The sequence below is a fragment of the Chrysemys picta genome, chromosome 17, assembly GCF_011386835.1.
Source record: "Chrysemys picta bellii isolate R12L10 chromosome 17, ASM1138683v2, whole genome shotgun sequence".
NCBI classification, from domain to species: domain Eukaryota; kingdom Metazoa; phylum Chordata; order Testudines; family Emydidae; genus Chrysemys; species Chrysemys picta.
This window is the reverse complement of record NC_088807.1, coordinates 26704564-26728261: the sequence shown is the minus strand read 5'-3', so window position 1 is coordinate 26728261 and position 23698 is coordinate 26704564. Positions and strand designations below refer to the sequence as shown.

Below are 23698 nucleotides of genomic sequence, written 5' to 3'. Positions count from 1 at the left end.
GGTGTAGGTGCCAGGCCCGCGCGGCGTGTAGCGCACGGTGAACGTGTCGTTGTCGTTGCGGATGATGTCGAAGTCAATGTCGGCCTCGGCCGGCCCCACCACGCCCGGGGCACACTTGATCCCAATGCTCACATCACCTGGGCGGGGGGGGAACCCAGCAGAGCCGTCAGCTCCCCGCACAGCCCCCCTGCCCTGCCCCCCGCCGACCTCTGCCATGCCCGGGTCACCCTCAAATCGCCAACCCACCCCCCACAACTCCCCCTATGTGGGGGGGGGTGGGGGAGACACGTTAGAGCCCCTCAGCTACCACCCCACAGCCTGCCCCCAACCCCCCCAGCCTGGCTCCAGGAACCCGGCTCCCCTCCAGAGGCCCCCAGCCCCCCACCCCCGGAACCAGGCTCCCCTCCAGAGGCTCCCAGCCCACACACACACACCCCAGCCCCGAGGCCCTCCCCGGCACTCACCCTGCCCAGCCTCGGCACAGTCCACAGTGAAGTAGGTGGGTTCGTGGGCCTTGAGCCCCGTCTTGGCCACGCCGGGGGCCGTACACCTTCACCTTGTGGGGGTGGCTGCCAGCCCCCACGTTCACCTGGGGGGGGAAGGGACAGGTCAGATGGGGGTCCCCCCACTGAGATCTTCACCTGGGGCCAGCACCACAGAAGGCCCCAGCTACAGGGTCGGGGTGTGTGTGTGTGTGCTTGGCATTATAATGCCTATTGCTGCTGTAATACACAAACAGCCCCCCCCCCCCCCAACATCTCATTGCCCCCGCCCCAGAGCCAGGGAGAAAACCCAGGTGTCCTGGCTCCCAGCCCCCCGCTCTGACCACCAGCCCCCCACTCCCTTCCCAGAGCCAGGGAGAGAACCCAGGAGTCCTGGCTCCCAGCCCCCCCCCTGCTCTGACCCACCAGGCCCCCCCCCCTCCCCTCCCCAGAGCCAGGGAGAGAACCCAGGAGTCCCTGGCTCCCAGCCCCCCCCTGCTCTGACCCACCAGGCCCCCCCTCCCCTCCCAGAGCCAGGGAGAGAACCCAGGAGTCCGGGCCATCCCAGGGTCTCAGTGCAGAGGGAGGCGGACAATGTGAGGGGGCTATTTCAGCAAGTCACCCCCACTCTGGTGGCAGGCCCGGCTGGGCCACCGGGCCCCAGTGTCTGGTGCATTATGGCCAAGGCCTGGGATCACTAGGCCCAACCTGTTACCATGGGTAACCTAGGGTTACCATATCTATTAAATTAAAAAAGAGGACCCTCCATAGGCCCTGGCCCCGCCCATTTCCCCACCCCCAGCCTGTCCCAACTCCGCCCCTTCCCCACCCTAACTCCGCCCCCTCCTCCCTCCCACTCCCAGCCAGGGGGAAAGGGCTGCCCCAGCGCTACCCGGCTTCAGGGTTTGCCGGGCAGCCCCCAGACCCTGCGCCCCCGGCCGGCGCTTCCCCTCCCGGGCTCCGGCGGCGCAGGGTCTGGAGGCAGGGGGGGCTGCCCGAAGCCCGTAGCGCTCGGCTCTTAAACAGAGCCGAAGAGTCGGGGGAGGAGCAGAGCCGCCATTTTCCCGGACATGTTCGGCTTTTTGGCAATTCCCCCCGGACAGGGGTTTGAGTGCCGAAAAGCGGACATGTCCGGGAAAAAGAGGACATATGGTAACCCTAGGTAACCCCCCCCCCCAGTGCATTATGGGACATGTGCTCCTGGGAAACCCCCCCCCCAGCCCACTGCATTATGGGACAAAATCCCTGTATAATCCGGGCCTGGGATCACTAGGCCCAGCCTGTTACCATGGGCAACCCCCCCCAGCCCCAGTGCATTGTGGGACACACCCCACCCCAGTGCATTGTGGGACAAAATCCCTGTATAGTCAAGGTCTGGCTTGGGATCACTAGGCCCAATCTGTTACCATGGGCAACCCCCCCACCCCATCCCCAGGGCATTGTGGGACATGTGCCCGCCCGCCCCCCCCCAGGGCATTGTGGGACATGTGCCTGCCCGCCCGCCCCCCCCAGCCCAGGGCATTGTGGGACATGTGCCCCCCCCGCCCCGCCCCAGGGCATTGTGGGACACGCCCCCCCCCAGCTCCCAGCAGAGGGTCCCCCCCCATGGGGCACTGGGGGCACTCACCCGGTAGGGGCTGTTGGGGATGTTGACGCCCCCCCAGGACACCATGGCCGTGTGTTTCACCGGCTTCTTGGGCACATAGGAGCAGCTGTAGGTGCCGTTGCCGTTGTCCTTCACTGCCACATCCACCGGGGAGCCCTCTGCATCCTGGGGGCAGAGCGGGTCAGCCGCCAGCCGGCCCCAGCCCTCCCTCCTCCCCGGGGGGGACAGAGCGGGTCAGCCGCCAGCCGGCCCCCAGCCCTCCCTCCTCCCCGGGGGGACAGAGCGGGTCAGCCGCCAGCCGGCCCCCAGCCCTCCCTCCTCCCCGGGGGGGACAGAGCGGGTCAGCCGCCAGCCGGCCCCCAGCCCTCCCTCCTCCCCGGGGGGGGGGGGCAGAGCGGGTCAGCCGCCAGCCGGCCCCCAGCCCTCCCTCCTCCCCGGGGGGACAGAGCGGGTCAGCCGCCAGCCGGCCCCCAGCTCCCCACCCTCGGGTGCCCTCCGCGTCTTGAAGGCAGAGTGGGGTCAAGCCCCCAGTCCCACACTTGGCACCTCCGCCAGGATGCACCTAGCCACCCCATCTGTACACAGCCACGCTGACCTGCCCTGCCCCCCAGCCCTGGGCCACCCCAATCTGGCAGCCCCCTCTCCTCACCTGCACCTGGACCTTCAGAGGGGCCTTCCCACCATTCTTGGCATCCACTGTGAACTCGGCCGGTTTGTTGATGGCAACACCCGTCTTCTCCAGCCCAGGCCCGTGGGCTTTCACCTGAGGGGGGAGGGGGGCGCAGGTGAGAGGGGACCCTGCCCTCATGTCAGCCCCACTATCAGCTGTGGGCCCCGCTCCCCTCCCCGAGCCGGAGAGAGAACCCAGGAGTCCTGGCTCCCAGCCCCAGCCCCCCATTCCCCTCACCAGGCAGTACCTTCTCGGGGTGCAGGTCGCGGGGGGCGGGGCGGATCTCAGCCATGAAGGGGCTGTGCCGAATGTCGGCCCCATTGCACAGGACGTGCACGGCGTAGTCGCCCGGCTCCTGGGGCCAGTAGCGCACGTCGCAGGAACCGTCGCCCCGGTCGTCACACTCGATCCTGGCCTGGGACGGGCCCTCCACCGAGAACCCTGGGGAGGTCGGGGGGGGGGGGGGGAAGAGGGTTAAGACCAGGGCTCTCGGCCCTTCCACCGCCCCCCAGACCCAGGCCCCAAGGGGAGACCGGCCCCCTCCACCACCCAGGGCCCCCCGGCCCCTACCTCCGTGGAGGGGGGGGGGGGGGTGTCCCAATGAACGCCCAGCCCTTCCCCCACCCCAAGATGGGGATCCCGGCAGCACCCAAAGCCCTGCCACCCGATTGAGATCCGGGGGACCTGCATGAGCAAGCAGCCCCCCCGACCAAGACTGCAGCCTCCCCAGCATTTCCCGGACCCCCACCCCACCTTACACCCCGGGTGGGACCAAGATTGGGGAATCCAGCTCCCCCCACCCGACTCACCTGCCCAGCTCCCCCCCGCAGCTCCCCACTCACCCAGCGTGGCCCACGTCATCCCCAATGGCCTCCACCACGAAGTCAGCTGACTTGCCGACCACGCCGCCCTCCAGCCCCGGCCCCCAGGCCCGGACCTTCTGGCTGCCGCACTCAGGGCCGACCTTCACCTCAAACGGGCTGGGGGGGAGGGGGGGGGTAGAAGAGCAGGTCACAACGGGGTCCCCATGGCACCGCGCCCCCCCCATGTGTCCCTATCCCCAGGGCATCACACACACACCCCCCACACTGGGGCATTGCCTGGGTCCCCACCCAGTCCCCTCAGCGTGCACCGGGGCATCCCGTCCCCAGCCATCCCAGCATGCACCAGGCCCCACTGTGCCCCCCCAAGTCTGCCCCCCCAGCAGCCCGCGGGGCGCTCACCTGCGTGGCACCTGCTGCCCCCCCCAGGTGATGGTGACCGTGTAGTTCCCGGGCAGGGTGGGGAAATACTCGAAGGCAAAAACCCCCATCGCCCAGATCCTTCTGCTTCACGCTCTCCGGCCCCTCTGTGGGGAGACAGGGTCAGTGTGGGGCAGCCCCCCACAGCCCCTCCCTCCATGGGCCAGCCCCTCCCACCACAGGCCCCCTAGATCCTTCTGCTTCGCGCTCTCTGGCCCCTCTGTGGGGAGACTGGGTCAGTGTGGGGCAGCTCCCCACAGCCCCCCATCCTCCATGGGGCAGCCCCTCCCACCACAGGCCCCCTAGAACCTTCTGCTTCACGCTTTCTGACCCCCTCTGCAGGGAGACAGGTCAGTGTGGGGCAGCCCCCCACAGCCCCCCCCCACCTTCCATGGGGCAGCCCTCCCATTGCCATCTGCAATCCCCTCCCCCCCCGGGGGGGTGTCCACTCACTTGGGCCCTTGACCGTGACCTTGAGCTCCCCACTGCCAGCGCCTTTCGTGTAGACCTTGAAATCCGCCGGCTCCTTCACCCGGAGCCCCTTGGGCTGCAGCCCCCGGCCCGTGGCCCGGCAGGCACTGGGGCTACAGGCTGGGGGGGAGGGGAGGGGAGACAGACCGTGAGAGGGACCCAGGCGTTCGGGTGCCCCCCACCCCCACCAGGCATTGGGGTTTCAGTCTCAAGTGAGAGAGGAACCCAGGCGTCTGGGGCTCCCGCTCCCCAGTGACACACAGCAGGGGGGAGAAAGAGAACGAGAAGGACCCAGGCGTCCAGGTGCACACCATCCCCACCAGGCATTGGGGTTATTTGCTAGGCAGTGAGAAAAGGGAGCCAGGCGTCCAGGGCCACACCACCCCCACCCAAATGCAGGCTCTCTGGGCCCCAGCCCCCCTCCCAGGGGAAGGGGACACCCGCCCGCAGCCCTCCTCCCGCCCCCAAGCTCACACAGTACCATTAGCCGGTCCGGCCTGGCGCCAGGGTGAGGGGCACCAGCCGAGGATCCGGGGCGGCGGCTCATCGAGAGACAGACAGAGAGAGAGAGAGCTAGGACAGCTGGGAGCGCAGCGGAGAGAGGAGAGAGAGGGGGGTTACCGGGAGGGCAGACAGAGAGGGGACCCCCCATGTCCCACGAGGGAGACCCCCATGCCAGGGGGCAGAGAGAGAGAGAGAACCCCCGTATCCTTGGGGAACCCCCGAGATGCCCTGGGGGCCCCATGCTGGGGGGCAGAGAGACAGACAGACAGCAGAGACCCCCCCAGACATGGGGCATTGTGGGAGACCCGCCCTGCCCAGCCCGGCCCCCCGTGCTCACCCTGCCCCACAGCGACAGTGTAGGGGCTGCGGGGGATGGGCACGCCCCCGAAGGTCACGTGGACGGTGTAGGTGCCCTCGGCGCCTGGGCGGTAGGTGCACCGGTAGGTGCTGTCGCCCTTGTCCTCCAGCTGCTGCTCCACCGAGCCCTTCCGCCCGCTGGGGTCCACCACCGTCACCTCCACCTCGCCCGCCCCCGCGCCTGGAGGAGGGAGGGGTCAGCCCCGGCCCAGCCCCCCCGGGATCCCCCAGCCCCCTTCACCTCCCCCTCGCCTGGGGGAGGGGTCAGCCCCAGCCCCCCATGGGATCCCCCAGCCCTCCTCCCTCACCGCCCCCTCGCCCGCCCCCGGGGGAGGGAGGGGTCAGCTCCGGCCCAGCCCCCCCATGGGATCCCCCAGCCCCCTTCACCTCCCCCTCGCCTGGGGGAGGGGTCAGCCCCAGCCCCCCATGGGATCCCCCAGCCCTCCTCCCTCACCGCCCCCTCGCCCGCCCCCGGGGGAGGGAGGGGTCAGACCCGGCCCTGATCCCCATGGAATCCCCCAGCCCCCCTCACCTCCCCCTCGCCCGCCCCTGGGGGAGGGAGGGGTCAGCCCCAGCCCCCCATGGGATCCCCCAGCCCCCCTCACCTCCACCTCGCCCGCCTCCGCGCCTGGGGGAGGGAGGGGTCAGCCCCAGCCCGGCACCCCTTGGCACCCCCCCACTCACCGGCCGTGAAAACCTCGAAGGTGGTGACCTTGTTGGCGATGTTGCCCGTGGGCTCCAGGCCGGGCCCCTGGGCCGTCACCCGCCCGGCGTCGCCCAGCGATTTCCCCACCGTCACCTCGAACGGACTCTTGGCAATGTGCTGCCCCGCGAACAGCACCGTCACCTGAGGGCAGCGGGGTTACAGCGGGAGCCGGACGCTGGGGCTGGGAGCCAGGACTCCTGGGTTCTCCCCCCGGGACTGGAAGGGGAGGGGGGGCTGGTGGGGTAGAGCAGGGCGGGCTGGGAGCCAGGACTCCTGGGTTCTCTCCCCAGCTCTGGGAGCGGAGTGAGGGCTGGTGGGGTAGAGCGGGGGGGCCTGGGAGCCAGGACTCCTGGGTTCTCTCCCCAGGACTGAGAGGGGTGGTGACTAGATGCGGGGGGGGGGGGGGAGACAGGGGCGGGGAGTCTCACCTTGTGGACCCCCGTTACTTTGGGAATGTACGAGACGGAGAAAGTTCGGTTCTTGTCGTTGTTCGCGATGACCTTGGCCTATGGGGAGAAACGGCATTAGATTGAGAACCCCCCCGCCAGCACCTCTCACTCCCAACCCGCAGCCCCTGCTAGCCCAGCCCTGCCGCCCCCCCCAGCCCTGCCAGTGCCCCTCACTCCCGACCCGCAGCCCCTGCTAGCCCAGCCCTGCCCCCCACAGCCCTGCCGGTGCCCCTCACTCCTGACCCTCAGCCCCCTGCTAGCCCAGCCCTGCCCCCCACAGCCCTGCCGGTGCCCCTCACTCCCGACCCGCAGCCCCTGCTAGCCCCCCCCTGCCCCCCCCCCCAGCCCTGCCGGTGCCCCTCACTCCTGACCCTCAGCCCCTGCTAGCCCAGCCCTGTCCCCCCGCAGCCCGACCGGTGCCCCTCACTCCCGACCCGCAGCCCCCTGCTAGCCCAGCCCTGCCCCCCCCCCAGCCCGACCGGTGCCCCTCACTCCCGACCCGCAGCCCCCGGCAGCCCGGCCCCGGGCTCCCACCTCTTCTCTGTGCCCAGCTGGGTCCTCCACGTAGACCAGGACGTCGCCCTGGCCGGCGCTGATGGTCTCCACAGTGAACTCAGCCTTTCTCTTCACCATGTTCCCAGTGGGCTCAATACCTGGGGGCGGAGTCAGCCCGGGAGGGGGCGGAGTCAGCCCCCCACCCCGGCACACAGAGAGGCTGCAGTGGGGCACCCCGAGAAGGGGCAATGGTGATAACAGTCATGGGGGAAACTCTGCCCATGGGGTGAGGAGGGGCAAGGGGGCTGGAGACCCCCAAAGAGGAAGGGGCCCGGCCCCCCAACACAGAAGTGCCCCCCCCAGAGGGGGCAAAGGGAGAGGCTGGCCCATGGGGGAGCTGGGCTGGCCCCCAGGACTCACCAGGGCCGTAGGCTCGTGCCTTCTTGGGGTTCAGCTTGGGGCGCAGGGGGGCGCCTGGCTTGAGCTTAGCCTTGGGGAACTGGGACAGGTAGGTCATGACCGAGTGCTCGTCCACATTGGGGTCCACGATCTCCTCCGGGGTGATGACCTGCCGTGGGGACAGGGGGGTCAGACCTGCCACCGTGCCCCCCCCGGCCTGCCCCACATCCCTGGACACAGCTCCCCCAGCCCCCCGGCCTGCCCCACATCCCCTGGACACCACACACCCCCTCCAGCCCCCCACAGCTCCCCCAGCAGCCCCCCAGACACCTGCACCCCTCCCTCCAGGAAACACCCTAGTCCCTCAGGACAGCACCAGCCCCCACCTGGGGGATGCCCAGCCAGTCGTCAGCCTGCTGCATGGCCTCGCGGGCATTGTTGACGGGTTTGCTGGCGTCCCAGGAGTCCCAGTCGGGGCAGAGACCTGGGGGAGCAGGGGGGTTAGTGGCACATGGAGTCCCCCCCCCCATCCCCCATCCGGGCCCTGCTGGCTGCCACCCCACAACTGGGGGGCTGGACTCCCCCAATCTCCCTTCCCCCATGAGTCCCCCGATGGCCTGATGCCATCCGCCACAATGCCCTGGAGCCAGAAACAATGTCCCCATGGTGCCCCAGGCCCCCCTCCCCGGGGGCATTGCGCTCCCTGCCCCCCTCCCCTGGGACCTCCTCGCCCAGCCCCCAGCCCCCAGGGCCCTGCACCCCCTGTCCCCCACCCCCGTCGCCCCATGCCCCCTGCCCCAGCGTCCCTCCCCGGGGGCACTGCACACCCTCCCACCAGCTCCCCTCCCCTGGGACCCCCCTCCCGCCAGCCCCCCTCCCCCAGGGTCCCGCGCCCTCTGCACTCCTCACCCGGGCCCTCCTCCCCCAGCCCCCCGCACTCCCTGCCCCCAGCATCCCTCCCCGTCGCCCCATGCCCCATGTCCCCAGCATCCCTCCCTGGGGACACTGCACCCCCTCCCGCCAGCCCCCCTCCCCTGGGACCCCCACTCCCGCCAGCCCCCCTCCCCCAGGGTCCCGCACCCTCTGCGCTCCTCACCCGGGCCCTCCTCCCCCAGCCCCCCGCACCCCCTGCCCCCAGCATCCCTCCCCGTCGCCCCCCGCCCCATGCCCCCAGCATCCCTCCCTGGGGACACTGCACCCCCTCCCCCAGCCCCCCTCCCCTGGGACCCCCCCTCCCCCAGCCCCCCTCCCCCGGGGTCCCGCACCCTCTGCGCTCCTCACCCGGGCCCTCCTCCCCCAGCCCCCAGCCCCCCGCACCCCCTGCCCCCAGCATCCCTCCCCGTCGCCCCATGCCCCATGCCCCCAGCATCCCTCCCCGTCGCCCCATGCCCCCAGCATCCCTCCCTGGGGACACTGCACCCCCTCCCGCCAGCCCCCCTCCCCTGGGACCCCCCTCCCCCAGCCCCCCTCCCCCGGGGTCCCGCACCCTCTGCGCTCCTCACCCGGGGCACAGCTGTCCACCAAGGCCCCCAGCGCCCGCCCGCTCTGCCAGTCCTTGCTGAAGTTGGTGATGGGCAGCTCGGGCAACTTGTTCTGGATCCAGCCCAGCAGCCGCTGCTTCGGCGTCTGCTTCTTGGTCTCCTCGTCGTCCTCCTCGTCCCACATGGGCATGGAGATGGAGTAGTGCAGGATCAGCGTCCAGATCAACCCCAGGATTAGCTTCAGGTTCCCATCCACAATGGCCTTGCTGTCTGCGGGTAGACAGGGGGGTCAGCATGGGGGGCAGGGCACCAGTGGCCCCCAGCTCCCCTCGCCACCCCCGTGCACCGAGCATCCCTCTCTCAGCCCCCGGCCCAGGAAAAAGCATTAATGGGGTCTTCCAGGGGGCTGCGGGTCGGGAGTGAGGGGCACTGGCGGGGGGGGGGGGGGGGGGGGGAAGGGCCGGGCTAGCAGGGGCTGTGGGTTGGGAGTGAGGGGCACCGGCAGAGCTGGGGGGGGGGGGGGGGCAGGGCTGGTCTAGCAGGGGCTGCGGGTCGGGAGTGAGGGGCACCGGCAGGGCTGGGGGGAGCCCAGGGCTGGGGGAGCAGGGGGCTGTGGGTCGGGAGTGAGGGGCACCGGGGGTTCAGCCATGACCCCTTCCATCAGGGGATCCTCCCCGGCCCCAGAGGAAGACTTTCCCAGGCTGCCCCAAATCCATTCATCCCAGACCCCTCCCCCACCCTGCGGCTGGGCTGGCTTGGGGCCCAGATTGAGGGGGAGGGGAATTGGCTGGGGGGGGGGGGGGGGGCTGAGCCCAGCCTGACTCACTCCGGGGACAGGAGCCAGGGCCCGAGAGCAGGGGCTGCGGGTCGGGAGTGAGGGGCACCGGCACCACCCCCTCTCCATGTGCAAACCAAGGTCCCAAAGCCCAGTCCTGTCCCAGAGCCGGGGAGTGAACCCAGGCATCCGGCCTCCCAGCCCCTTGTAAGCCCCTGAGCACTGCACAGAGGAATGGTCACCCCCTAACACCCCCAAACTGTCTGTGCCCATCCCGGGGGGCAGGGCAGGGGGACCCCAGCCCGTCTCCAGACCATGGGGCACACGCCAGGTGAACAGAGACCCCCGATTGCAACCCAAGGATCAGTGTCAGCCCAGTTGGGTCCCCCAGCGCCAAGGGGTGATGGGGCGTCCCTGTCCCCCAGCACATGGGGGTGTCCCGGCCCAGCCAGGCCTGGCGCGGGGGAAGGGGGGGGGTGACCCGCCCCTCCCCCCATTCCCGGAGGCTCCGCCCGACACTCCAACATTTTTTAGCCTTATATGGAGCGGCCGCCAGACACCGGCTCCTCCCGATGGATCCTGCAGCCCCCCAGTGGGGGGGAGGGGAACCCCCCCGGCCCCGCCCCCAACATCCTGCCCCCGCCCAGCCCCGGCCCTGAATGAGAGCAGGGAGTTCCCAGCCTGGGACAGTTACTCCTACTCCAAGTGGGACCAGAGCCCCTCACTCCTGACCCACAGCCCCGCCAGCCCGGCCTTGGGCCCCCCAGCCCTGCCGGTGCCCCTCACTCCCGACCCGCAGCCCCGCCAGCCCGGCCTTGGGCCCCCCAGCCCTGCCGGTGCCCCTCACTCCCGACCCGCAGCCCCGCCAGCCCGGCCTTGGGCTCCCCGGTGCCCCTCACTCCCGACCCGCAGCCCCACCAGCCCGGCCCTGGGCCCCCCAGCCCTGCCGGTGCCCCTCACTCCCGACCCGCAGCCCCGCCAGCCCGGCCTTGGGCCCCCCAGCCCTGCCGGTGCCCCTCACTCCCGACCCGCAGCCCCGCCAGACCGGCCTTGGGCCCCCCAGCCCTGCCGGCGCCCCTCACTCCTGACCCGCAGCCCCGCCAGCCCGGCCCTGGGCCCCCCAGCCCTGCCAGCCCAGCCCTGGGCCCCCCGACCCACAGGCCCCACCAGCCCGGCCTTGGGCCCCCCAGCCCTGCCGGTGCCCCTCACTCCCGACCCGCAGCCCCGCCAGCCCGGCCTTGGGCTCCCCGGTGCCCCTCACTCCCGACCCGCAGCCCCGCCAGCCCGGCCCTGGGCCCCCCAGCCCTGCCGGCGCCCCTCACTCTCGACCCACAGACCCCGCCAGCCCAGCCCTGCCCCTCACTTCCGAACCGCAGACCCTGCCAGCCCGGCCCTGGGCCCCCCGTCACTCCCGACCCGCAGCCCCCGCTAACCCGGCCCTGGGCCCCCTGGCCCTGCCGGTGCCCCTCACTCCCGACCCGCAGCCCCTGCTAGCCCGGCCCTGGGCCCCCCAGCCCTGAGCTCTGCTGGTGCTGGGGGGGGGGGGGGGGGGCTCCTATCCTTGCCCTTTCATGCCAGCCCCAGGGCTGTCTCTCTTACTCTTGGGTCTGTTGGGGGCAGGGGGCAGGACACATCCCAGAAAAGAGCCCTCCCCCCTCCGATCTCCTCCCTCCCCCCAGTATCTTCTCTGCTGAGGATGCAGCTTCAAACCACAAGTTTTAGGGGGGACGGACACGGCCAGCTGGGCTGGGGGGAGAAATCATGGGGCAGCCCCACAGCCAGTACCCTGGGCATGGCACTAGGGTGGAGATGGGAAAAGCCCCTCCCCTGACCAGCAGCTCCTCCCCCTTCCCCGCCAGGGCAAAAGAGACACCCCCTGCCAGAATCTGTGCCCCCTGCCAGCCCAGCCCCCCAGCTCTGCCGGTGCCCCTCACTCCCGACCCACAGCCCCTGCCAGCCCAGCCCCCCAGCTCTGCCGGTGCCCCTCACTCCCGACCCACAGACCCTGCCAGCCCAGCCCCCCAGCTCTGCCGGTGCCCCTCACTCCCGACCCACAGCCCCTGCCAGCCCAGCCCCAGCTCTGCCCCCCAGCTCTGCCGGTGCCCCTCACTCCTGACCCACAGCCCCTGCTAGCCCAGCCCTGCCGGTGCCCCTCAATTCCCCTCAGTAGCCTTCAGAGGCCGATGACCCCCCACGGGTGTCCCCTACATTGTCCAGACGGGTGTTACCCCGAGAGACCCCCCAGCAGTACGTGGCCATGCCCCTCTTCTGCACAGACCCCCAACCCCACGTAGCCAGCACCTTGGGGGGAGCTTTAATTCCCCTGCTTTCCCAAGCCGCCCCCCAGCCCGGCCCAGGCCGCACCCCGCTGTGGGCTCTGGCAAGGGGCCCCGCGTTCCCCAGGCCCTAACCGCCTTCTGGTGCCCACAGAAGGGGGCCCAACGAGGCGCCCCCCACATCCTCCAGCCCCCTTCCTTCCGCCGAGCCCAGCCTGGCCGGGGTTAACAGCACATTCCTGGGATGAGAAACAGACCCGCCCCCCCACCGCCTTTGTTACAGGCTGCATAACGGAGACTCGACTCCCCTCCCCCCAGGCCCGCAGCCCGGCCGGTGTCCCTCACTCCCGACCTGCAGCCCCCAGCCCCGCCGGTGCCCGGCCTGCGCCCCTCACTCCCGACCTGCAGCCCCCTGCCCCCCGCAGCCCGGCTGGTGCCCCTCACTCCCGACCTGCAGCCCCTGCTAGCCCAGCCCCCCTCCAGCCCGGCTGGTGACCCTCACTCCCGATATGCAGCCCCCTGCCAGCCCGGCCCTGGACTCCCCCCATCATCCCTCCAGTCGTGCTGGGACCATCCAGTGAGAAGTGAATTGGTCTTGTGGGTTCGGGGGGGAGGGGGACAATTGCACACCTCTAGTCCCGGGGGGCTGCCCCACGCCGGGGTCACAGGCGATGTAGCTACACCCCCAACTGCTTCCTGCCCCATCTCAGAGCCCCAACCCCGAGCTCCGTGGGGAGAAGATCCAGGGAGCCCCCCCCCGTCACATGGTGGGGGGGAGCGTCCCGCGGGAGGTTGGGGGGCTGAGCTCAGGGTTGCCCCCCTAGGAATCGCTCCCTTCTCCTGCTCTTCCCCCAGCCCCACAGGGAGCCAGCCCGCTGAGCCCCCAGATACCCGCACCCCACAGCTCCCCCCTCCCGTCACCACCATCGCTAGGAGCCTAATTCAACCGCCGCCGCCGCCGCTGCTGTGGGGGGCTCCCTGCCCCACCCCCGAGCTCGCCCCCCGCGCACAGATCTAGGGCTCCCTACGTCGGGTGCCCCATTCCAACCCCCCAGCAAAACTCCGCTTGTGTCGCCAAGATCCTCCCCGGGGCCGCCGCCTCTCCAGCGGACCCCCACCGTCACCCCCATCTTCCCCCCAGGAACCCCCAGCTCCCCCTGCCCCCCGGTACCCGCCGTCAGCAAAGTGCTTCTCCCTGGGCCACTCCAGCGCCCCCCAGGGACCCCCTCAAGGGATATCCCAGCGCCCCCCCGAGGCTCCCCAGCGCCCCCCAGGGACCCCTCAAGGGATATCCCAGCGCCCCCCCGAGGCCCCCCAGCGCCCCCCAGGGACCCCTCAAGGGATATCCCAGCGCCCCCCAGGGCCCCCCACTCACCGATGGAGACCAGCTTGATGTTCTCGCGCTCCAGGAACTCCAGCGCCACCGACACGTTCTCCAGCTGCATCTGCCGGAAAGTGGGGCGCTGGTTGTACTTGCGCCCCAGTTTCTTCTGGCTCAGCACCTCGAGCAGCGCGATGAGCCGCAGCCCGTCGGCCAGGTCCGCCTGCAGGTTGGCGATGCGCTTCTGGACGCACTTGAGGTGCTCGTTGCACCAGCGGGTGAAGGTGTTTTGCTGGATTTTCTTCCAGGGCGCGTCCTCCGCCAGGTCCTTCTCCGTGGCCGGCATCTCGCCCGCCGCCTCGCCCGCCGCGCCGGCCTGGGGCAGCCGCGCCTGGGAGCCGCTCATTATAACGCGGGGCGGGGCCGGGCCGGCGCAGACCTGGGGAGGGGCCGGGAGGCGTGAGCGGGGCGGGGGGAGCGGGGAGACCCCCCCTCCCCTGGGGGGGCGCGCGCCTCTCCCCCGGGGCGCACGGGGGGGGGGGGCCCAGCTCAGCCCGGAGGCCGGGCTCCACCAGGGCCGCGCGGGGGGGGCTCGGCCCGTTCCCGGGGGGCGGCGGGCGGGCAGCAGCACCCAGACAGACACTGACCCAGACAGACGTTGACTCACGTCCACACACCCACAGGGTCACACCCGTGGAGAGGGGGCACCAGTCACTCGGCACCCCGCGCTGGAGGGGGAGGGGTGCTGGGGACCCAGGAGATCGGCCGTGGGGGAGGGGAATTTCTCCCCCTCCCCCAGGTCCTCCAGGCGCTAGAGCCGGGCGGGCTCCCACACGCCAGCCCGCTGCATTCCTGCGCTGGGAGGGGAGTTGGCGGCGGACCGGTCCCACACGGCCCCACTGGGCTGGGCCCGCCCCCCCCCCCCGATCGCCTGGGTCCCCTGCCCCTCAGCCCCCCCCCCCCGATCACCTGGGTCCCCTGTCCCTCACCCCCCATCACCTGGGTCCCTCACCCCACCCCACCCCACATCCCCGATCGCCTGGGTCCCCTGCCCCTCAGCCCCCCCCCCCGGATCACCTGGGTCCCTGCCCCTCCCCCTGCCCATCACCCTGGGTCCCCTGCCCCTCGCCCCCCCGATCACCTGGGTCCCTCACCCCACCCCACACCCCCGATTGCAGGGGTCCCTGCCCCTCAGCCCCCCCACCCGGGTCCCTGCCCATCACCCTGGGTCCCCTGCCCCTCGCCCCCCCCTGATCACCTGGGTCCCTCACCCCACCCCACACCCCCGATTGCAGGGGTCCCTGCCCCTCAGCCCCCCCCCACCCGGGTCCCTGCCCATCACCCTGGGTCCCCTGCCCCTCGCCCCCCCCCCCGATCACCTGGGTTCCTCACCCCACCCCAGCCCCCCGATCGCCTGGGTCCCCTGCCCCTCAGCCCCCCCCCCCCGATCACCTGGGTCCCTGCCCCTCCCCCTGCCCATCACCCTGGGTCCCCTGCCCCTCGCCCCCCCCCCCCCGATCACCTGGGTCCCTCACCCCACCCCACCCCCCCGATTGCAGGGGTCCCTGCCCCTCAGCCCCCCCCACCCGGGTCCCTGCCCATCACCCTGGGTCCCCTGCCCCTCGCCCCCCCCCGATCACCTGGGTTCCTCACCCCACCCCAGCCCCCCGATTGGAGGGGTCCCTGCCCCTCCCCCTGCCCATCACCTGTAGGGTGACTAGATAACAAGTGTGAAATAGGGATGTGGTGTGTGTGGGGGGGGTAATAGGTGCCTATATAAGAAAAAGCCCACAAAATCGGGACTGTCCCTATAAAATCGAGACATCTGGTCACCCTCCCCCTCCCCCCATCACCTGGTCTCCTGCCCCTCCCCCCCTTTGATCACCTGGGTCCCCTCCCTTCACCCTGGGGCCTGCCTGTACCCCCCCCCCGCATGAAAACTTGTCAGGGCTCCGTGACACCCCCTGTGGGAGAACCCAGCCTGGGGGCAGAGCAGGGGGGAGGGTGGGACGGATCCCCAGTCACCGCAGAGCCCTGGGGTACTGAGATCTGGGGGTCTGACCAGACAGCGCCCTCCTGAGGCCCATGGGCTGCAAACGGGGCCCAGCTGGGGGGTGACTGCCCTGCCCCCCACTTAGGCTGGGCGGTTAACCCTGCATGCGCCTGACCCGTGACTCAGTACCGCTTCGGGGGAAGCAACCACAACGGCTGCTCGGAAAGGGGGGGCCCCACCCAGGCTTCCGGACACAGCCAGGCATCGCCTGGCCCCCCACACCCCATGGGTTGTGCAACATCGCGGCCCAGAGGGCAGCTGCTTCAGAGTGGGGGGCACCAGCAGAGCTGGGGGGGCAGGGCTGGGGGGGGGCTGGGCTGGCAGGGGGCTGCAGGTCGGGAGTGAGGGGCACCGGCAGGGCTGGGCAGGGCCAGGCTGGGGGGCTGCAGGTCGGGAGTGAGGGGCACCGGCAGGGCTGGGGGCTGTGGTTATTGGGGCCCCGCCCGACCACGCCCTGAGTCACGGTGGAGAATCGGGTCGGGGCGCCCCCTGGTGCCCAGGATCCGTATGGCTGAGCTAATGTGCCTGTGAGCAGCGTCTCCTCCCGGCCACCGTCCGGCCATCAATTCCCCCCTCAAGTCTTCTCCCACTGCCCCCCCGCACCCCATCTCTCCATCTACCTACCTGCCCCCACCCCACTTCTACCCACCCACCTCCCTACCTATCCCCACCAACCCTCCATCTACCTACCTGCCCCCACCCCACTTCTACCCACCCACCTCCCTACCTATCCCCACCAACCCTCCATCTACCTACCTGCCCCCACCCCACTTCTACCCACCCACCTCCCTACCTATCCCCACCAACCCTCCATCTACCTACCTGCCCCCACCCCACTTCTACCCACCCACCTACCTACCTATCCCCACCAACCCTCCATCTACCTACCTGCCCCCACCCCACTTCTACCCACCCACCTCCCTACCTATCCCCACCAACCCTCCATCTACCTACCTGCCCCCACCCCACTTCTACCCACCCACCTCCCTACCTATCCCCACCAACCCTCCATCTACCTACCTGCCCCCACCCCACTTCTACCCACCCACCTCCCTACCTATCCCCACCAACCCTCCATCTACCTACCTGCCCCCACCCCACTTCTACCCACCCACCTCCCTACCTATCCCCACCAACCCTCCATCTACCTACCTGCCCCCACCCCACTTCTACCCACCCACCTACCTACCTATCCCCACCAACCCTCCATCTACCTACCTGCCCCCACCCCACTTCTACCCACCCACCTACCTACCTATCCCCACCAACCCTCCATCTACCTACCTGCCCCCACCCCACTTCTACCCACCCACCTCCCTACCTATCCCCACCAACCCTCCATCTACCTACCTGCCCCCACCCCACTTCTACCCACCCACCTCCCTACCTATCCCCACCAACCCTCCATCTACCTACCTGCCCCCACCCCACTTCTACCCACCCACCTACCTACCTATCCCCACCAACCCTCCATCTACCTACCTGCCCCCACCCCACTTCTACCCACCCACCTCCCTACCTATCCCCACCAACCCTCCATCTACCTACCTGCCCCCACCCCACTTCTACCCACCTACCTACCTACCTATCCCCACCCACCAACCCGCCCATCCTCTATCCCCCCACACCTCCTCTGTCTGTCTGTCTATCTACCTATCCCCATAGACCCCCCTTCTCGCTCTCTCTCTATCCCCATCCACCGCATCTATCTATCTATCTATCTATCTATCTATCTATCTATCTATGTATCCCCACACCCCCCATCTATCTCTCTATCTCTCTACCCTCAGACACCCCATCTATCTATCTATCTATCTATCTATCTATCTATCTATCTATCTATCTATCTATCTATCTATCTATCCCCATCCACCACATCTATCTATCTATCTATCTATCTATCTATCTATCTATCTATGTATCCCCACACCCCCCATCTATCTCTCTATCTCTCTACCCTCAGACACCCCATCTATCTATCTATCTATCTATCTATCTATCTATCTATCTATCTATCGATCTATCTGCGGATATGACCCCCGCCCCCTCCCCTCGTCCCCGCTCTGCACTGGGGAGAACCTCCACTCAGGGCTGCCCCGGGGCTCTGACTAGTTGATCTAATGGGATCTTCAGCTTCCCCCCGCCCCATTACAGGGAGCAGGGGTGGGCGCTGGGGGGAGGGGTGCAGGCTCCAACCCCCAGGCCGTGAGGCGGGGGGAGGACAGGCAGCTGGACTCCCCAGCTGGGGGAGGATGCTGTAAAGGGGGGGCCAGGCCCTGACCTCTCTGGGCTGGGGTGTGGCTGAGTCCAGAGCTCAGGCCCCACAGGATTCAGGGTTTGGCATCCTAAAAGGGCAGGGGCAGGCCTAGCAAATGGAAAGAGGCTATGAGACTGCCCCGCGGCCCAGCTCTGCAGCCCCCTGCTAGCCCAGCCCAGCCCCCCAGCCCTGCCGGTGCCCCTCACTCCCGACCCGCAGCCCCCTGCTAGCCCAGCCCAGCCCCCCAGCCCTGCCGGTGCCCCTCACTCCCGACCCGCAGCCCCCTGCTAGCCTGGCCCTGCCCCCCAGCCCTGCCGGTGCCCCTCACTCCCGACCCGCAGCCTCCTGCTAGCCTGGCCCTGCCCCCCAGCCCTGCGGTGCCCCTCACTCCCGACCCGCAGCCCCTGCTAGCCTGGCCCTGCCCCCCCCAGCTCTGCCGGTGCCCCTCACTTTCGACCCACAGCCCCTGCCCCCCAGCCCTGCCGGTGCCCCTCACTCCTGACCCGCAGCCCCCTGCTAGCCCGGCCCTGCCCCCCAGCCCCGCCGGTGCCCCTCACTCCCGACCCGCAGCCCCTGCCAGCCCAGCCCTGCCCCCCCCGCCCTGCCGGTGCCCCTCACTCCCGACCCGCAGCCCCTGCTAGCCCGGCCCTGGGCTCTCTGTGGAGCTGGGAAGTATTATCTCTGTTAAATGTGTCCCGAGTGGCTCAGTGCCAACTAATGGGCCTGCAGTGCTGTGATTCAGCCGCCAAGCGGCGCCACCCCAACCCACTCCCCTCCCCGCCCACCCCCGACCATCCCACATGAACTCCCAGCGCCAGGACCTGGCTTCATATTTTCCCCTTATTTGGAGAGTTCAGTTTCCCTGGGATTTTTAAATAACAAGACAAAAGTGCCCACCCCCTCCCCAGGGCCAGGCTAGCAGGGGCTGTGGGTCGGGAGTGAGGGGCACCAGCAGAGCTGGGGGGGGAGGGGCTGGGCTAGCAGGGGCTGTGGGTCGGGAGTGAGGGGCACTGGCAGAGCTGGGGGGGGCAGGGCTGGGCTAGCAGGGGCTGTGGGTCGGGAGTGAGGGGCACCGGCAGAGCTGGGGGGGGCAGGGCTGGGCTAACAGGGGCTGCGGGTGGGGAGTGAGGGGCACCGGCAGGGCTGGGGGGGGGGCAGGGCTGGGCTGGCAGGGGCTGCGGGTCGGGAGTGAGGGGCACCGGCAGGGCTGGGGGCAGCGGGTCCTGTTGCGGGGGCGATTCCCTGAGCTGTTGGGGGAGGGCTGGGGGGTTTCCATGTCCCAGGTGGGGCTAAAAGTGTCTGGGGAGCCGCCCCCCCCCCGGTCCCCCGGCCTGGGCCTGAGGCAGCAGCTGCAGCTTCAATCAGCCTGAGTTACTGACCCCCCCACCCGTCCGTCCGTCTGTCCAACCATCCTTCTGTCTGTCTGTGCATCCCCCACCCGTCCATCCCCCAACCTGTCCGTCTGTCCCTCCATCTACCCACCCGTCCGTCCGTCTGTCTAACCATCCCTCTACCTGTCTGTGCATCCCCCACCCGTCCATCCCCCAACCTGTCCGTCTGTCCGTCCATCTACCCACCCGTCCGTCCGTCTGTCTAACCATCCCTCTACCTGTCTGTGCATCCCCCACCCGTCCATCCCCCAACCTGTCCGTCTGTCCCTCCATCTACCCACCCGTCCGTCCGTCTGTCTAACCATCCCTCTACCTGTCTGTGCATCCCCCACCCGTCCATCCCCCAACCTGTCCGTCTGTCCGTCCATCTACCCACCTGTCCGTCCGTCTGTCCAACCATCCCTCTGCCTGTCTGTCCATCCCCCAACCCGTCCATCCGTCTGTCCAACCATCCTTCTGTCTGTCCGTCCGTCTGTCTGTCCCCTCACCCGTCCATCCATCTGTCCATCCATCCATCTACCTGTCTGTGCATCCCCCCACCCATCCATCCCCCAACCTGTCCGTCTGTCCGTCCATCTACCCACCCGTCCGTCCATCTGTCCAACCATCCCTCTGCCTGTCTGTCCATCCCCCAACCCGTCCATCCGTCTGTCCAACCATCCTTCTGTCTGTCTGTGCATCCCCCCACCCGTCCATCCCCCAACCTGTCTGTCTGTCCATCCATCTACCCACCTGTCCGTCCGTCTGTCCAACCATCCTTCTGTCTGTCCATCCGTCCGTCTGTCCCCTCACCCGTCCATCCATCTGTCCATCCATCCATCTACCTGTCTGTGCATCCCCCCACCCGTCCATCCCCCAACCTGTCCGTCTGTCCGTCCATCTACCCACCCGTCCGTCTGTCCATCCATCCCTCTACCTGTCTGTCTGTCTATCCACCCATCCATCTACCCATCCGTCCATCCGCCCACCTGTCCATCTACCTGTCTGTCCCTGTCCGTCCCTTCATCCACCCATCTATCCATCCGTCTGTCCGTCCCTCCCTCCCTCTCTGCTCTCCCCAGCTTGGCACCGGGCAGGTCCCTGGGTCGACCCCCCTGCGCCCTAACCCTGAGTCAGACCCCCGCTAACTCTGCCCCCCCAACTCCCTGCACTGCCCCCCACAAACACGAGGCACCCGGGAAACGGAGCAGGGACCCCGTAACCTGGACCAATGACTCCCAAAGTCCCGCCCTCACCCCCTGGGACGGCCCCCCCCCACCGCAGCTCCCCGTCCCTGCCCCCCAATACTGGTTCCCATCCCTCCCCCCTCCCCCAACGTGTCCCTTTCCCCCGGCAAGTTCCCCCCAGTCTTTGGGGTCCCGGGCCCGGCCCCCACCAGGGGTGTCGCCTTCCATCCTGGGGGACCCTCGGAACGGCCCCCCAGAGTCACCGGGATCCCCCCGCCCCCGCCCCCGCCCGCAGTCGCTCACCTCGCAGAGCCGAGCCGGGCCGGGCCGTGGCCGGAGCAGAACTGGGACGAGCCGCGCCCGGCCGGGGAAGGAGCCGCTGGGGGGGGGGGGGGGGAGTGCGTGGGGGGGGGCGCCTGGCGAAACGCCTTAATTGGTAAAAGCGCCGAGACCGGGGGGGGGGGGGGTCGGTGTGAACGAGCCGGGATGGAGGGAGAGAGACCCGCCCCCCCGTCCCGGCCCCCCCTCCATCCCGTCCCGCCCCCCCACGTCCCATCCCAGCCCCCGCCCCGCCCCCTCCATCGCCCACGGATGAGATCAGCGGCTGGCTGCATCCGTGGGGTGGGACACGGGACCTTTCCCCTCTAGGGGGCGCTGGTGGGTCACTGCCCCCAGTGACCCCCCCCGGCAGCTCCCCCCCCAGGCCCAGCCAAGTCAGTGTCCCCCCCAGGTGACTCATGGCTGGACGGGGCGGGGGGGGTCTGACCCCTGGGCGTGGGGTCAGGGAGGGATCCCCGAGGAGAGTGTGTTTAGGTGGGGGGGGGGGGCTGGGGTGGATGGCAGTTGAATGGGCAGGGGGGCTGGTTATGGGGGGGACAGGACTGCAGGAGTGGGGGGCTGGCACAGGGGTGGGAGGCTGGGGGTGGAGGGCTGGGGTGGATGGGGGTTGAATGGGCAGGGGGGCTTATTATGGGGGGACAGGACTGCAGGGTGGGGGGCTGGCACAGGGGTGGGGGGCTGGGGGTGGAGGGCTGGGGTGGATGGGGGTTGAATGGGCAGGGGGGCTGGTTATGGGGGGACAGGACTGCAGGGGTGGGGGACTGGCACAGGGGTGGATGGCAGTTGAATGGGCAGGGGGGCTGGTTATGGGGGGACAGGACTGCAGGGGTAGGGGGCTGGCACAGGGGTGGATGGCGGTTGAATGGACAGGGGGGCTGGTTATGGGGGGACAGGACTGCAGGGGTGGGGGGCTGGCACAGGGGTGGGGGGCTGGGGGTGGAGGGCTGGGGTGGATGGGGGTTGAATGGGCAGGGGGGCTGGTTATGGGGGGACAGGACTGCAGGGGTGGGGGGCTGGCACAGGGGTGGATGGCGGTTGAATGGGCAGGGGGGCTGGTTATGGGGGGACAGGACTGCAGGGGGTGGGGGACTGGCACAGGGGTGGATGGCGGTTGAATGGGCAGGGGGGCTGGTTATGGGGGACAGGACTGCAGGGGTGGGGGGGCTGGCACAGGGTAGGGGCCTGGGACTCCAGCGGTATGGGTCAGGAAATGAAGCGGCAGAGGGGGAAAGCAGCCTGTGGTTGATAAGGGCTGCCTGGGTCTTGCCTGCGGGACCCTGATAAAAGCGGGAGTGTGGGGGGCAGGAACCCGGCCCCACGGCCTGGCCTGGATTCCAGCCCCAGGGCAGCGAGGGGGCAGCACGCAGCTGGCGGGTTGCTATCACTGGGTCTCCATTTGCTCATCAGAGCTTCCAGGGGGGACATGCCCGAGGTAGTTATTGTAGGGTCTCCTGGGGTGGCTTTGTTATTGTAGGGTCTCCTCGGAGCCCCACGGCCACGTGTCTCTGTGCTGAGCTGGGGGGTGGGGTCTTTTCTCCAAACCCCCCATATAGACAGGGCAGGGTCGGGACGCCCCCGCCCCGCTGCACGGCTCATTCCAGGGCGCTGAAGTCAGCGGGTTGGTTTGTTTTCTGTTGAAGGAAAGGAGCAAAGAAAGGATGCGGGGCCTGGAAGGAGACACGTGATGTGGGGACACGTTTCACCTTGCCCCAGCTCACCTCGTGCCAGAGAGTTCACTTTGCACCAGCCCCCGTGCCAGGCTATGGGTCAGCAAGCAGGGGTGGGGGTCGGGGGGTCAGGGGGCCGGCGTGTGACCGTGTGCGTAACCAGGGGGCGAGGCGGGGTGGGGGTGTCAGCGCCCCCTGGTGGAGGGAGGGGATGGGAGATCCTGTGTGTGTGTGGCACACGCATGTTCGTTGCGGTGTGGTGCAAACGGCTCTGGTTCCTGTGCACACGTGTTTCCCAGCTCATGTGACACGGGGACCCGCTGTGCAGGGCAAGTTTGGGGGCTGGTGTCTCAGTGCGGGGGGGCTCACAAGTGCACTGACCCTGACCCCCTCCAAGCTCAGGGCCCCCCTCAAACACAGCGACTCCCCCCCACTCACCAAACTGAGACGCCGAAATGAACCGTCAGGGTCACGCCTACGTCCAGACCCGGCCACGCCAGCAGGGGGCAGCAGGACACTGGGCCCCACGGCCAACACCTTCACGCCCTGGCTCGAGCCCCAGACAGGGGGCACAGACCCCAACCCAGCCCCACAGCGGGGACTGGCTGGCTCAGGGGGGCGGGGAATGGGGCCTGGGGCCTGTCCCCTCTAGGGGGCGCCAGCCCCGATCCATCCCCACAGCGGCTGGCTCAGGGGGGCAGGGAATGGGGCCTGGGGCCTGTCCCCTCTAGGGGCGCCGGCCCCGATCCATCCCCACAGCGGGGACCGGCTGTCTCAGGCGGGCGGGGAATGGGGTCTGGGGCCTGTCCCCTATCGGCCCCACAGCGGGGACCGGCTGTCTCAGGCGGGCGGGGAATGGGGTCTGGGGCCTGTCCCCTCTCGGCCCCACAGCGGGGACTGGCTGGCTCAGGGGGGCGGGGAATGGGGCCTGTCCCCTCTAGGGGGCGCCGGCCCCGATCCATCCCCACAGCGGGGACCGGCTGGCTCAGGGGGGCGGGGAATGGGGCCTGTCCCCTCTCGGCCCCACAGCGGGGACCGGCTGGCTCAGGGGGGCAGGGAATGGGGCCTGGGGCCTGTCCCCTCTAGGGGGCGCCGGCCCCGATCCATCCCCACAGCGGGGACCGGCTGGCTCAGGGGGGCGGGGAATGGGGCCTGTCCCCTCTCAGCCCCACAGCGGCAACCGGCTGGCTCAGGGGGGCGGGGAATGGGGCCTGTCCCCTCTCGGCCCCACAGCGGGGACTGGCTGGCTCAGGGGGGCGGGGAATGGGGCCTGTCCCCTCTAGGGGGCGCCGGCCCCGATCCATCCCCACAGCGGGGACCGGCTGGCTCAGGGGGGCGGGGAATGGGGCCTGTCCCCTCTCGGCCCCACAGCGGGGACCGGCTGGCTCAGGGGGGCAGGGAATGGGGCCTGGGGCCTGTCCCCTCTAGGGGGCGCCGGCCCCGATCCATCCCCACAGCGGGGACCGGCTGGCTCAGGGGGGGCGGGGAATGGGGCCTGTCCCCTCTCAGCCCCACAGCGGCGACCGGCTGGCTCAGGGGGGCGGGGAATGGGGCCTGTCCCCTCTCGGCCCCCACAGCGGGGACCGGCTGGC

The 23698-nt window shown here is 69.7% G+C and overlaps 1 protein-coding gene across 1 annotated transcript in view; it reads right to left on the bottom strand.

Moving 5' to 3' along the window:
• FLNA (filamin A) overlaps positions 1 to 20529 on the bottom strand; it is a 40129-nt gene extending 19600 nt beyond the window's left edge. The window contains 19 exon segments of the mRNA XM_065571315.1: positions 1 to 137; positions 465 to 540; positions 542 to 589; positions 2110 to 2253; positions 2738 to 2851; positions 3006 to 3207; positions 3610 to 3738; positions 3982 to 4067; positions 4069 to 4106; positions 4453 to 4590; positions 5312 to 5512; positions 6016 to 6178; positions 6466 to 6543; positions 7021 to 7139; positions 7402 to 7549; positions 7767 to 7864; positions 8883 to 9131; positions 13288 to 13672; positions 20404 to 20529. The exon segment at positions 1 to 137 is cut by the window's left edge and continues 18 nt beyond it. Coding sequence (XP_065427387.1) covers positions 1 to 137; positions 465 to 540; positions 542 to 589; positions 2110 to 2253; positions 2738 to 2851; positions 3006 to 3207; positions 3610 to 3738; positions 3982 to 4067; positions 4069 to 4106; positions 4453 to 4590; positions 5312 to 5512; positions 6016 to 6178; positions 6466 to 6543; positions 7021 to 7139; positions 7402 to 7549; positions 7767 to 7864; positions 8883 to 9131; positions 13288 to 13639 — 2520 coding nt within the window. The 5' untranslated portion in view covers positions 13640 to 13672; positions 20404 to 20529.
• Positions 20530 to 23698: the final 3169 nt, after the last annotated feature.